The sequence below is a fragment of the Centroberyx gerrardi genome, chromosome 4 (genome assembly GCF_048128805.1).
Source record: "Centroberyx gerrardi isolate f3 chromosome 4, fCenGer3.hap1.cur.20231027, whole genome shotgun sequence".
Taxonomy (NCBI): domain Eukaryota; kingdom Metazoa; phylum Chordata; class Actinopteri; order Beryciformes; family Berycidae; genus Centroberyx; species Centroberyx gerrardi.
The window spans coordinates 33,587,039-33,601,870 of NC_136000.1; the positions used below are offsets into that span (position 1 = coordinate 33,587,039).

At 39.4% G+C, this 14,832-nt stretch overlaps 1 protein-coding gene across 1 annotated transcript in view; it reads left to right on the plus strand.

Moving 5' to 3' along the window:
* The window catches only part of ano1b (anoctamin 1, calcium activated chloride channel b), a 128,477-nt gene that overhangs the window by 80,228 nt on the left and 33,417 nt on the right, over positions 1-14,832 (plus strand). Inside the window, exons 12-13 of the mRNA XM_078283293.1 lie at positions 5,567-5,649; positions 12,391-12,402. Coding sequence (XP_078139419.1) covers positions 5,567-5,649; positions 12,391-12,402 — 95 coding nt within the window. The remainder of the gene's footprint in view (positions 1-5,566; positions 5,650-12,390; positions 12,403-14,832) is intronic.

Below are 14,832 nucleotides of genomic sequence, written 5' to 3' on the forward strand. Positions count from 1 at the left end.
GGTGATTTGCTGTTAAATGTCTGTTGGATCTTGGAAAATAGGCATTTAATAACAGTGATTAATGCCACTGTGAGGGGTCCAGGGTCAGATTTAATGTTTACATCTATTATCTAATGTCTGTCATACAGAGAGAGTTGAGAGTGGGTGTTGGCTTCACTGAGGTTAAAAGGTTTAAGTTGACAGTGGCATCTATTTCAGTTGTCAGAGAGCTTTCAGGTAACATGCCTGTGAATAGCTGATTTTTCTATTAAGATACCGTCACCTTATTAGCTAGCGAAACATAGTATCTGGTCAGCTATCACTGTGTTGTTAGCACATCTGATTGCTAACGTGACGTGGCAAGTAGTTAGTAGTGGCTAGTGGTTATTGTGGCTTGGATGCATGCTACTGTATCATTAACATTAGTTGCTTTGCTAAATAAGCCTGCTGGCAGGTCAGCTATAGCTAACGAAGCCAAAAACCAACAGTTTGTTCAGGTTGACTGAGCTGACTCTTCTCAGGCTACAACTCAAGAGTGTTTTGGAGTAGAGACTAGGGCTAAAGACAAGACAGTTTACTGTGTCACAGTAACCTACATTTGGAAACAAATCTACCTTATGAGACTATTCACTTTTACTAACAACATTAATGAATCAACAGCCACACCACAACAATCTTTTTCAGGTATCTCTCTTATTCTAGCCTGGTTGTTATAAATTTAACCATTAGTAGTGAATGGCCAATGGGTAACTGTCTCAAAGAAGAGCTATAGAACATGGAGAAACAGCAGATCATTGTCGAAGTCATGGAACCAACTGAATGGGTCAAGACAATGGTAGCAGCAGAGAAGCCTCATACAGGCAAGCTAAGAGTATGTCTTGACCCCATCAAGCTACCCATTACCAACCCTCGATGACATCACATCCAAGTTGGCAGGAGCCTGCTACTTCAGTGTCATGGCATGCCAGGTCAGGCTACTGAGCCATAAAGCTCACAGAGGAGTCCTCCAAACTGACCACATTTGACACTGTGTTTGGACATTACCGATTTCTGTGCCTAGCTTTGGACTGGTATCAGCTCAAGATGGGTTTCAGCGGAAGATTGACGAGACTTTTTGACTTACTGGGAGTTGTCAATGATATCCTCAAATGTGGAGTGTGACATCAACCTCCGTGCCATGTTCCAGCCTTCCAGAGAACGAGTTCATCTTGATTCAGAAAATAGCACCATATGTGCCACAGAGATTAGCTAATTTGGACATCGCCTCACTGTTGTGTGCTTGAAACAATCCTAGGCATGGCAAACTATTTTTCTAAATTTGCTTCCAGCTTCTCTGACATTCACGCACCCCTGCATCAGCTCTTGAGAGTCCAGTGAATTCATATGGGACGCACAGCATGACAAAGCATTCAGAAAGATGAAAGAGCTCATCACATGAGAGCCAGGTCCAATCCTAGCATAAGAGCTCAGGCTACAAGTTGTTTCATCAAACTATGGATTAGATGCAGTTTTACTGTAAAACGGCACAACTATTGGCTATGCATCTTAGTTTCTCACCAACAGCGAAATTAACTATGCTCAAATTGTCACTTTAAAATAAGTGACGGTGGTATATACAAGAAGTAGATCTATGGTTGAATTGTGATTGCATTGTTGAATTGCGGCAACATGGGAATAGATGATCATGTGAGCATACAATACTTTTTTGTGATCAGTAATTTATTGAGCATTACAGCTTTTGGGAATATACAAGGAAAAGCAGAGACCAATATTTCGAGTTGAGCAGTGGAAGACATGAATCGGCAACCATGACAATAAAGGAGCAACAGTATAACCAGCTGGAAAACTGATTTAGATGAACATGGAATGATGAAATTGTCAATTTCTGTATACAGACTTGCAAAGTGCTGAGTCACTAACTACAGGGAGCCATAATGTGACTAATGTGACTATGTGTGATGCATGAATGATGCCCAGTGGACAATGATCATACATACACCACAAGCAGAGGTTCGGAGGGAGATGAAGCATGTTGAAGCAGGGTGGCCAGTGCTTAATTTGTGCCGGATCCTGCCCGAACAGGATCCGGCACCTCGCAGTTTTGGACTACCTGCGTTCCGGTACCTATTTGCGTGGACCCGGCACCTCTGGTGGCATGAAACGTTTTGTTTTTTTGTGTTTTTTTGTCTGCCATGTAATAATCCCAATAGTTGACTCTTCTTTCCTTTCGCCTCACTTCCAAACACCTAATTGGCTCATTTGAAGACAGGTGATTACCCTATTAAAAAGTACCAACAAGCGCATAGTAGTCACGTCACACATGAGTGAGCTGCTCTGTAGAGTATGTTATGGTAAACTTCAGACATCATCATGGCTAAAAGACAGTTGGATTTGCTTTCCATTATATGTCCGCTGTGTGGTTTATTTTGGAAAATTAGAGAAGGCAAGCATGACATTTTTTGGTTGTAAACGTGTTATTAGGTCTCTGCTGGGACAATAACATCTAAATATCATATTGACTGCAAAACAGAAATTATTTGGAGTGTGGACCTGTAACTCCTACAGTTAAATATGTGGGCAATTGCGCATGTTATGTTGAGTATCCAGAAATAATTGGTAATAACATGAGAATTGGTTGACGTGAAGGGCTGTAAGCCCCGCATCGAGTATGTGGGCATTTCAAAACCAGCGCGGTCCAGCTGAGTGTGCACATTTAGGCCTACTTCTAGCTGCATGGCATGACCATGACACGTTTTATTGCTGTCGTTTCATTATTCACTGACATTGTTTCCTACATTCAAAATAGATATCCTATGAAAGTATTTGTGTTGATGCGTAACTACTCGAGCCAGAATTTGTCTGGTAAATGGTTTAAGTCATTGCTGTGTCCTTTATGTGTTTATGTGTGATTATAGGACGTCTCATAGCCAAGTATGTGGGCATTAGTCTACTACTTGAATGGCAGGTTTGTAAGACCCATTGTTTTGGACAAAATGAGCATTATGTAGCCTATGCAATAATCAAATACTTTTATAGGTCCCCAGTAGTCGGAGCTCTAAGGTCATATAGTTGGTCATTTAGTAATGTTTAGGCTGTTAGATCTACAGTAACCTATATGGCAATACTGAGCACCACCGTGATGTCCAATGCGCTCGTTGTCTCGATATGTTCTGGGACCTCATAATTTACAAATTAAGCACTGTGGGCGTCTGTAAGGATGCTTGGTTTGACAAGGCACAGGTGGTTTATGAAGATCCGACGACTATTCAGAGTTTAACTCAGCAGGGCCACAACAGCATGGAGTACATCGATTGCAGCACTTGGCGAGCTGGACAGAGTGGTGTGTGTGGGTCTCTCAAGGCAAACGCTGACCCATTCTGGAGGTTCTGGACCACAGAATTTGAATGGATAGAATGGTCCCTCCCATTCAAATCAACGCTGCTGGATGGTTGGACCACCATAGAAAGTAACCTTAGACGCCATTTTTTGGTGTACCAGCCAAAATACCGTAGAAAACAGTGGAAAGGCTGTTCTATCCATTCAAATTCTGTGTTGTACACTAAACTGGCGGTGTCTGTATTTGTGTCAGACAGGGCAAGGCAGCAAGACTCTTCACCAGTTTCGAGATGAAACAGGTTCTCTATTTGGCTTGTAGTGATGATGCCGATGAGTCCGTCTATGGAGACAAACTTTGGAACAAAGCTGTGTTAGACTACTTTAGCACATGTGTCGCGACCACATAGTGTATCCACTTTGAGCAGGGTTGTATGTTGTTTTGTTGTGATCGAGTGGGCGTGTATGTGTGGGCTAGTACTGTCTCAAGTTATGGCGGCAAAGAGCTCATTATGTATGCATAAAACATTACTTCTGGCTCCCACAGGTCTACACAATATAGTTAACCGTCGTAACATTGACACTATTAAACTCACTGCAAATTCCTGACCATTTTGGTATCAAACATGACTACCTAAGCCCCATGAAAAGATGAAGAAATTTAATAATGTCATTACTATTGGATAAAACATCACAGATACATACAAAGCAAGAGATATACATTAGTTTTATGATTTTGGGTATATTCCAATGTGTCTTATCTCAGACGTTCTGGCACCTCAAGGATTACCAGAAACAGGGATGCGTATTGGTGTTTTATGGTTGTTTGACAAGCCTGTTCTTTATCACCCTCCTTAAAAGGGGAAATGTGGTAATTTACCTTCAGGTTGTTGCTTTCTATATGATCCCACAGTTTTCCCCCACAATGCTGGTCTGCTATCAGGAAAGAGATCACAGACAGGACGCAAAGGGAACTTCCCTGTAGGATAACAGGCAGTGTCCACCGCATCTGCTCACTAGCATGTTTTCTGTGCAAATCTGATTTTGCTCAGACAATGAAAACCAAAAGTGAAGGGAGTAGCATTTACATGCATTGATCCAAAACCTGGTTACTTGAGTAACTGGGTCAAGAATGTAATTTTCTGTGTATGTAAACGCAGCCACTGCCTGTAATATTGTGACATGGGCACTCTGAAAAATATCTGACAATGTCCTGGAGAAAAATCTGATTTGATTTCTGTCAAAAGGCCCAGAGCCTAAGTTTAAGAAACTAATTTTGGTTCCAAACCTGTAGTTAAAGAGACCCATTTGAGTCCTTAAACCAAAACTCCATCTCTACAAGACATGTTCATGCATTCCTGAACTCATGTCCCCAACTCATCTTTCTTTTCTACACACCTAGCTGTTGTCATTTCTCTAATATCCTGGACTCATTGCAGACTCATTTTGCTCATCTTTCGGTCTGGACAATTGATCATCTCTAATTAACCAGTTAATAATTGATCATGCTCATTTTAGCACCTTCCCTTATGAAGGGTCAGATCCCCTGATAACTCATTTGGTCTGGTCTGTCTAATGGCAGATTAATGTCTGATGGATTAGCTACAATTTTTTTTCCCAAAGGTGGTTCGCAATTAAAAATTATTCTGGGTAAATTGAACTGATAAAAATAGCAGATAATAGTCTGCTGAATTGACTACCACCACTACTGAACATTATTCTAGCTGTCATTGATATCTAGTTCTTTAATGGTCTCTGTGTGATGAAGGTTACTAAACCAAAATGTCCAAAATTTATTATAGCCCCAAAATATATTTTTATGAAACTTTTGACCCCTTTCCACCCAAATTTTTTTGAATTTCCATAATTCTCCATCTTTCTCATTATCCACATCTCATCTTGTCTTTCTATCTACCAAGTGCTGCTGCTACTGATAATACTGCTGCTATTTTACATCATATTAATGCTGGAATCAGACAATTTTTTATTTTTTTTTACACATTTTCATTCATACATTTCTACTTAATATGTTGGACTGTTGGAATTGTCATTTGAATGTTTATATAACCCTAATTTTCTCTATTATTTATATTCTGTTTTTCTTTGCTGTATCCTATTACTGTTTGCTGCTGCAATTACCTTATTTCCCCACAGGGATCATTAAAGTTCCATCTAATATTATTTGATCTATGACAGATTTCAGTGTCTGGTTATGTCTATCTGTCTGTCTAATTGTATTCTCCCTGCTGTAAAGCTGCCATGTTCATGGAGCACTGGAAGAGGAGACAGATGAGACTGAACTATGAGTGGGACCTGACTGGTTTTGAAGATGAGGAGGTGAGTGGTGACCCTGACTAGGAGAAATGGATGGATGGCTTTGGAATGAATGAATCAATCAATCAATGCCTAAAATAGAATTTGGCGCCAGAAGAGGAGTTGAAGATGCAAGAACAGACAGGTTTACAAGGCTCTGAATTGGGGGCAGATAGCCACACGTTGAATACAATGGCCTTGTGATCGGATACACAGAAATCTGATATCACTGGATCCTCAGGAGTACATCCAAAGATAAAACTAGATCTAGTGAGTGACCTGTAGAGTGAGTGGGAGCTTTGACAGACTGTAAGATTAAAAGTCCTGTCATAAGGTAAGAGCTGTGTAAAGGCCCAAAACATAATAATTGACAATAATGTAATAACTGCCCATAATGTAATAAAATCAAATGTAACAATGCAGATGATGTAATAAAATCAAATGTAATAAAGCCCAATGTAATAAAAATACAATAATGTAATAAAATCTTGAACCTTTAACATAATAGGTTTTTTGCCCATAACGTAATAACTTCTTACGTTATTGCTAGTTTATTACATTACAGGTCTGATAACATTTTTGCTAAATAATGTAATAACATAAACCAGTAACTGCTGCTTTTCATAATTTCCAGTATACCTTGTGGTTTGTTGAATGGTTTGTTGTACTCTCTGCTACTCTCTGGTGGTAAGGAATACATTGTGATTCTTGTAACATGCTTTGTGCATTCCCATTGCATCACATGGATAGTGTTTGTATCAGCTTTTTTTTTTTTGTTATGTTTTGTTTTGTTTTGTTAATTGGCAATGCTATAGTGTGAGTAGAAATAAGTTATGTTATCTGCTTTATTACATTTGATTTTATTACATTACAGGCAGTTATTATGTTATGGTCAATTATTATGGTTTGGGCCTTTACAGAGCTGTACAACAGACATGGATATTAAAATCATAGTGGCCGGTAGTCAATTAAAAGCCGGGTCTCCGATAATGGCCGGAGCTGTGGTCGACACGAACAAATAAAGGCCGGCCTCAAATACAGGCTGGGGATAAAAACAAAGGAAACAAGACTAGGTCAAAACCTAGTATATGGCTGGACCGTGTCCGTCTCCTCTCTCCACCGCTGCCTCTCCACCGCGCCCACGGCCCGCATTGATCCTCCCGATCCAAGCCCCAGACCCCCACCGAAATCTCGGCCGGATCACCGGGAACACATCGATGCCCAGGTTCAGTTAGCTTCAGTTAGCTTCAGCTTACATGCAAACAACGGTGGATACCGGTAAACTCCTGGTGCCTGTTTGTAACTGTAGTTTGTAGTAATGTGCCACAAGATGGCTCGGCCGGCGGAAGTCTCTGGAGCATGCCGTCGTCGATTACCGTAATTATCGTAATGCATTGCAGTAACAAAAAAACGTCTACCTAACGTACCCCAACAGAAGCAGATCAGAAAACAAGGAGGCTTCATACTAAAATATGAGCAAATATACTTATCAAACAGAGGGAATTAGAAATAAAGGCCTGTCTCTAATATAAGCCTGCTTCCAATAAAGGCCTGGTACCCTCTGCAGTTGAGGTAAATAAAGGCCCGGGCCAATATTAGAGGAAATACGGTATGTTCAAAACATGTGAAATAGCCAAACGAGATGGGAGAGCACTTAGGTTTTTGTAGAAAACTGCAAGACTGCTTCCACGTCCAGACCACCTGGGCTGATGGAAATAGAAAAAAATATTGGGGGAAGCGTCCATTATTATAACATCACCCTGATTCAGCCAGGACTCAGTACATACAAAGAAATAAATACTTAGATTTTTTATTTTTTTTATTTTTCTCTTTATTGGACAGTACACAGTAGAGAGTGACAGGGAAACCTGGGAGAGAGAGGGGATGACATGCAACCAAGATTCAGGGCAGATTCAAACCCACAACATCACAGTTACATGGTATGCGCCTTAGACCACTGATGCCCAGAAAGTCAATGCTTTTAGACAAAATAAAATAATTTATAATTAATAAAACTCTTACTTGACAATGATCTATGTAGACAAGGATCTCCTGTAGCAGGGGCAAACAGAATAGGCTTAAGGTTCTGTAAGATTGCACCCTTCCTTCTGTTAACAGGGTGTGCAGTGATGATTATTTGTGCTTCAGGATTTAGAGGGAAACCATGACACCTGTTGTTAAAAATTACAGGAATATTGGATGTAGAAGATGATTCACACTCACTATGAACAGGAGGTATATGCTGGGGGAAATCAAAGTTGCAAGTTGCAAGGTTGCACGTCAATCAGAATTTTGTGCATCTAAAGTGGATGTCTGATTTGAAGTCATCCGCTTTAGCCCCTTGCCATTGGGGTGGATACCATCTCTTTTGTAGCAATCCATCCTGTTCCAAAAAGAGTCCAAATGGCTGATAAAATCATAGCCAGTGGCAGTACAAAAGTTCAGTAACCATTGGTGAAGACTAAAAGGACAGCTGAGGATACTGAAAGGACTGCTGAGAATGGATGGGGGCTTTGTGTGCAAGACCGCTGGACTGTGGCACTGAAAAGGGGAATGGAAAGCCTTCTTTTCCTCTTGACCATGGATGACTAGATGGTGGAGCCACTTCTCCCGTCTAGCACACCCCGAGTTAAGAGGGTAAATTGATAGAAATTGTCCAGACGAATAAAAGTTGAGGATGAAAACAATTAAAACCAGTTTGATTGATAAATAATTATTCAGTTAAAACATGATAAAAACCTCTGTTACAGAGCTCAGAGAGAAACTAGACCTTGACACTTTTTAGTTATCGGTGATGTGTAAAACTACCCAACACTCAGTTGAATGCAATGCAAAAACTTCCATATTGCCCATGTTCACCATTGGATTCCATTGCAAACGCTTTCACTGTAGCAAAGGGCACGTAATTAATCCATAATCCACGACAAGACATGATTGAAATTGAAATTGAAATTAAATCACGGTTAAGGTGTGTTGTTTGCAGCTTTTTGTTCAAACAAAAGTATCCTGGAGCCACATCTGCACCAGATAGTAGTTGGTGAGTAATGCTATTTCTGCTAGTTGGCTATCAGTGATGGTCTGATTGACTACAGACCTGAATATGTGCTGATAGTTGACTTAATCCCTGTTGACCAGCCCTTAGTTTTGTTAATCTAGACTGGAGAACACTCAATAGGAACAAGTTGTTAATCTAGACTTTGGAGCAGGCAATATCAACCTCTTTTTACCCTTTTTTAATCTTGTCTTTGGAAAACCAAATTAGAGTCTCTTGTCTTTAACCCCTTAAATTTCCTTTTAGCTCCTCGTAGCTTCAAAGTTGGAAAACATTTTCATTCCATGCTGTATGACAATGTCACTTACATATTCAGTGTCTGCTCGTTCCAATGCCTCATTGAAGCTATAGCACGCTTATATTGAGTGAAATATTCAAACTCAAGGCAGCATTTTTTTATGGCTGCACCATTACATCAAATGGAAAAAATCTAGCTGTTTTGCACTATTTTATACACATGTCCCTGTAATTCAGCATGACATATTTGATATCTTTGGAAACATTAGGATCTTGAATAGAATTTAAAATAAAGTTCTGTGGGTTTGAACAAAGCGGACCAGTGGGTAGAATGATTTTAAGATAAACTTTGGAACTTGTTTTTAATCTACAACTTGGAAGAGCTAATAGGGACCTCTTCTTAATATAGACTCTGGAACACCCAATAGGAGTCTCTTGTTTTTCATTTATATTCTGGAACACCCAATATGAAACTCTTGTTGGAACAGCCAATAGAAACCTTTTGTTTTTTAATTTAGACTTTAGAAGAGCCAATAGGATAGATATAAGATAAGATAATATATATTTTGGAACAGCCAAAGGGAACCACTTACTTTTAATCTAGGCTTTGGGATAGCCAATAAAACCTCATGTTCTTATTCCAGACTCTGGAACACCCAATAGGAGCCTCTTGTTCTTATTCCAGACTCTGGAACACACAATAGGAGCCCCTTGTTTTTCAGTTAGATTTTGGAACACCCAATAGGAACGTCGTTTTTATCTAGACTCAGCAGCCAATACAAACTTAATGTTTTTAATCTAGATTTTGGAACATTGAATCAGAGCCTCTTGTTTTTAACCTAGACTTTGGAACAGAAAATTGGAAACAGTTGTTTTAAACTTAGAACTTGGAACAGCCATTAGGGATCTCTTGTTCTTAATCTAGATTTTTGAACAGCAAATAAGAACCTCTTGTTTCTAATCTTTACTGTGGAACAGCCAATATTAACCTGTTGTTTTTCAGCCAGTAGGAGCCTCTTTTTTAATCTAGATTTTGGAACAGCGAATAGGGACCTCTTGTTATTCATCTAGACTTTGGAACAGACGGTAGGGATCTCTTGTTTTTAATCTATGCTTTGTAGCTCCCAGTAGGAGCCTCTTGTTTTTAATGTAGACTCTTGAACAGCCAATAGGAGACTCTTGTTTTTAATCTACATAGACTTTGGAACAGCCAATAGCAGCCACTTCTGTTTAATCTAGATGTGAGAACAACCATTAAGAATCTCTTGCTTTTAATCCAGACAAATCAGTACCTCTGGTTTTTAATGTAGCATTTGGAACAGCCAGTAGGAAGTGGAACCTTGTTTTTAATCTAGATTTTGTAAAATTCAAACAGAAACTTTTGTTTTTAGTCTGGTTTTTGAGAACATCCAATAGGAACAACTTGTTGTTAATACACATTTTGGAATAGCCAAACGTTCTTAATCTAGATTTTGGAATAGCCAATAGAGACCTCTTGCTTTTAATCTAGATGTATATAGGATCCTCTTTCATAATCTAGACCTTGAAACAACCAATCGGAACATCTTGTTTTTAATCTAGACCTTAGAACAGCCTTTAGGAACCTCTTGTTTTTAGTCTGGATTTTGGAGCATCCAATAGCAAGCCTTGTTTTTAATCAAGATTTAGGAAAAAGCCAATAGGAACCTTGTTTTTAATCTATACTTTGGTAACTTCAATAGGATCCTCTTGTTTTTAAGATAGACCCTGGAACAACCAATCAGGACTTCTTGCTTCTAATCTAGATGCTTGAAGAGCCACCAGGAATTAATTAATTAATTAATTAATTCAGGGTTTCTGCGGGTCCTTAAAAAGTCTTAATAAGTTTAAAATCCAATAGTCTGAATTTTAGGCCTTAAAATGTCTTAAAATGTCTTAAATACGATTTTGACAGGGCTTAAAAATGTATTGGATTATGAAGTTAACGTTACTTTTATAAAGTTGCATTAACTTCAGTCTTGCTTTTTTTGGGGGGAAAAATGTGAATTGATCACGCTGTAACAAAACTACAAAACGAAATCAACATGGAACCAATAACGACTAATGCAAACTGTGCAGCCCGGTCAGAAGTGCAAGTGCAAGTTCAATGAGATCTGGCTCGAGAACAGCGAATTTAGTACTTGGTTGAAGCCGGTTGAAAACACATTTGAAGCCCGCTGCACCTTGTGCAAGAAAACGCTGAAATTAGGAACGATGGGTATAAAGGCATTAGAGTCGCATGGGAAGTCTGAAAAACATAAAGCCGCCGTAAAAAGCCAGCAGCAAACGCCTGCCATCACCCAATATTCTGGTTTCACATCAGGAGCATCAAAGTCCGGCCCCAGCGCGACCCATGCAACTCCTGCAACTCCGGTAAGCGACCTCTGGACAGCGTTTGGATCTACGCCAACATTAAAAGCGGAGGTGCTCTGGACTTTACACACGGATCTATAATATCCTATAATGCAATAAACAATAAATATAATGAATAACTGTATGTGTGTGTGAGCTGCTAGGGATTCACTGACTTGCTCACGGACACTTTTTGCTTTTTGGTTTTTTGCTGACATGGGGCACAAATCATCTGGTTTAAGGATGGTGTCTTTAACCGCTAGTCCATCCTGCTGCCCCAATATTTATTGTTATTTATTTATTTAATTATTGTTAAAAATGCTCATATCCTTCGTACTTTTTTTGCCAGTATGGACGTGAAATAGGTCTTAAATCGCATTCATAATGGTCTTAAAAAGGTCTTAAAAAGTCTTAAATTTAACTTGTTGAAACCTGCAGAAACTCTGTAATTAATTGATTAGACTTTAGAAAAGTAAATCGGAACCTCTTGGTATTTATCTAGACTTTGGAATAGCCAATAAGGACCTCTTTTTTTAGTTTATACTTTGAATAGCCAATCGGAGCTTGTCCTAGGATCACAGGCTGTGATCCTGCTGATATGGGGTAGAATGGTCTGTGATACAGCTTTGTGTCTCAAAAGTCAGCAGTAAATTCTTCAACAGGTAACAAATGTAAAGATGATCTTATTTCAGTATGAATCCAAGCTGCTGGAGAAAGGAGACAAACTTCTGACTGCTTTTTCCATGCAAACATGTTTTTGTGATCCCATAACATAATCACCTATATTTTCAAAAGTGATCTGTTACTTTTCAACAGAGAGGACATCATGGTGACAAACTCAGTTCACACACCCATCATTGGTTATATTATCCTTTAAAACAGTATGGACCAAATGAACATCAACACGGCTATTCCATTTCCCTGCTTTTCGTCACACTGTATTTCATCAAGCTGAAGGGAAATTAACATCATGATCTGAATCAAGGTTGTTCTGTTTTTTTAGTAACACTTCTCTTCCTCCCCTCCCTTTTCTCTCTCTCTCTCTCTCTCTCTCTCTCTCTCTCTGTGTGTGTCTCTCTCTCTCTTTCTGGGTTTATTTCTTACAGGAAGCTCTCAAGGTTTGGACCATTTCCTTTTTACCAGAAACACTCTCCATCTCTCTTTAATCTCTATAGTCTCTTCTGCTGCTGCCACCACTACCAACTTCTGCTCTTAACACACAGAAATGAAGGATGAAATAGTATTTGCAAATTGATCTTTGTGTTAACCATTAGAAGCAGAAAGATCAACGTTTCTTACAATAGTGTCTTCAGAAAAACAACAGAAAAGTATATCAATTTAAAGGATCTACCCTAAAACACTTTGACACTGTTAAAAAAACACTTTTGGGGGCGGTCTGATGGCTTGCTTGGCTAAGACGCATGTAACCGCAACGTCCTGGCTGGGTTCAAATCCACTCTTGGACCTTTGTCACATGTCATTCCCCTCTTTCCCTCTCCAAATCTTTCCTGTCTCTTTCTACTGTGACCTATCCAATACAGGCAAAATGCCACAAAAGTAACCCTTAAAATATACGTAGCTGCTAGCAGCAATGAACAGGTTACCACAGCGTGACAAAGAATGCGTTGACTTCCATGATTGCTCCGCAAACATTGTGGGTAATAAGGTATCTGTTATTATCACAGTACAACATAACATAAGTTCAAGTTACCCATTTTTAGACCGATACCTTAGCTTTTCACAAACTAAGTAAAAACATACCCCATTAACGTATTTGCCAAATTTCGTGTCATTCTGACATGCAGTTTGTAGTACTGTCTTCTTGGCAGATATCTTTAAAATGATGTTTATGACCAACCTGTAGAATTTGAGTCAGTTGAACTTTTTGTGCAATGTACTTGCCAAATTTCTTGTCCGATTTTAAAAAATGGCAGCCAAAAATTAATGGCAGACATTATGTAGCCTGGTAAAACCATCCTGATCACGTGACCTCACATTCTGTTTCGCTCCACAGATCAGTCTGGACTTCCCGCCGCCCACATTGATTTCAGTGGGTGGGAGTACTTGCCTTGACAGACAAACTCCTTCAGCCAATCAGCGAATCCAAATTCAAATCCAGTCGGAAGAACGGCGAAAACGTCTTTTCTGCCGAGAAACTCCGCTAGTGTATACTCTTGTTCTTGTTTAATTGTTGTTATTGAGTCTATTTCTGCAATAACTGCACTTATGGCTGTGTTTACTCTACTAACATTAACGTTACTGCTCGTTGCTTCGGGAGACGCCATTACTGTTTTGCCAGCGGCGGCCTGTATTTCCCGTCTCAACTACAACGCAGTCTCTGATTGGCCCGGTTACATTGTAATTTCAAGAAATCGATGTGGGCGGCTGGAAGTCCAGACTGATCGGTGGAGCGAAACAGAATGTGAGGTCACGTGATCAGGATGGTCTTACCAGGCTAGACATTATGGGTCCTAGAAGCAAAAAAGCTTTGCATGTACTGTTACAAGTTTCACATCTCTATGACTAACAGCGTGGCAAGGCTGAGCCTTAGACTTTGAGGTCTTATTATAGCGCCCCCTATGTGCCAATCACTACCACTTCTTTGTGTCCAAGTCGTGAGTCACCAAGACTGTGTGCCAAATTAGAAAAAAAACTTTACAATCAATGCCTGAGTTATTGGACTGAATACATAATATTAAAAACGATAATAACAATAATAATAATAATAAGAAGAAGAAGAATCCCTAGGATTCACCAATAACTAAAACCAGCTACTTGCATTCCTGGCCCATTTTGTTGTTTAGAGGTATATTTTTTGATTCCCATGGATGGCCAAATATGACAACCTGACATCACGTTGAGATATTTCCAGCACAGCTACAATGGTGTTTAAGAGCATAATACTTTTTGGCTATCTAAAACATCAACAGTAAAAATAAGGTTTTGTTGTCAGTCCCTCAGAATCAAAGGGCAAGGACTTCTTTCTAGACTCACCGTTTTGCACCAATATTCAACAATCATACAGGGATAAATCCATTGTACAAGAGGCAGAGATGCCAATTTCTCTACCGACAGTAGCCTCAATAGACCAGAATGCCAGACATGTTGCGTTTTGATTAAGGGGCGCTACACTCACTGTCTCTGTCTTGCTGTTAGTTACCATGCTATCATTATCGCTGTTGCTTTCTCTACCTACATGTACAACCCACCACTGAATGCAACAAGTTTACACCCCTTCTCTGGGGGATGTCAAAAGGCATTTTGTGAAATGTAGGAAATCACTAATTGAAGTAGAAGTAGACAAGGTGGATTGAGGGAAAGTGGGTACACCAAAAAAGTAAATTATAACACTTGTACAACTTGCACTGAACATCACAGATTGATGATATAACAGTGGAATAAATTATTAATTTGCCCCCATAAAGTATTCAACCGCCTTCATTTTTTGCATATTGTATTTATTATATCATGCTCTGATTATTATTGTAAAGTATCACCCTAAAGTCACTTTCAAATATTTTCCTGTAATTATCTTAACATTCTGGCAC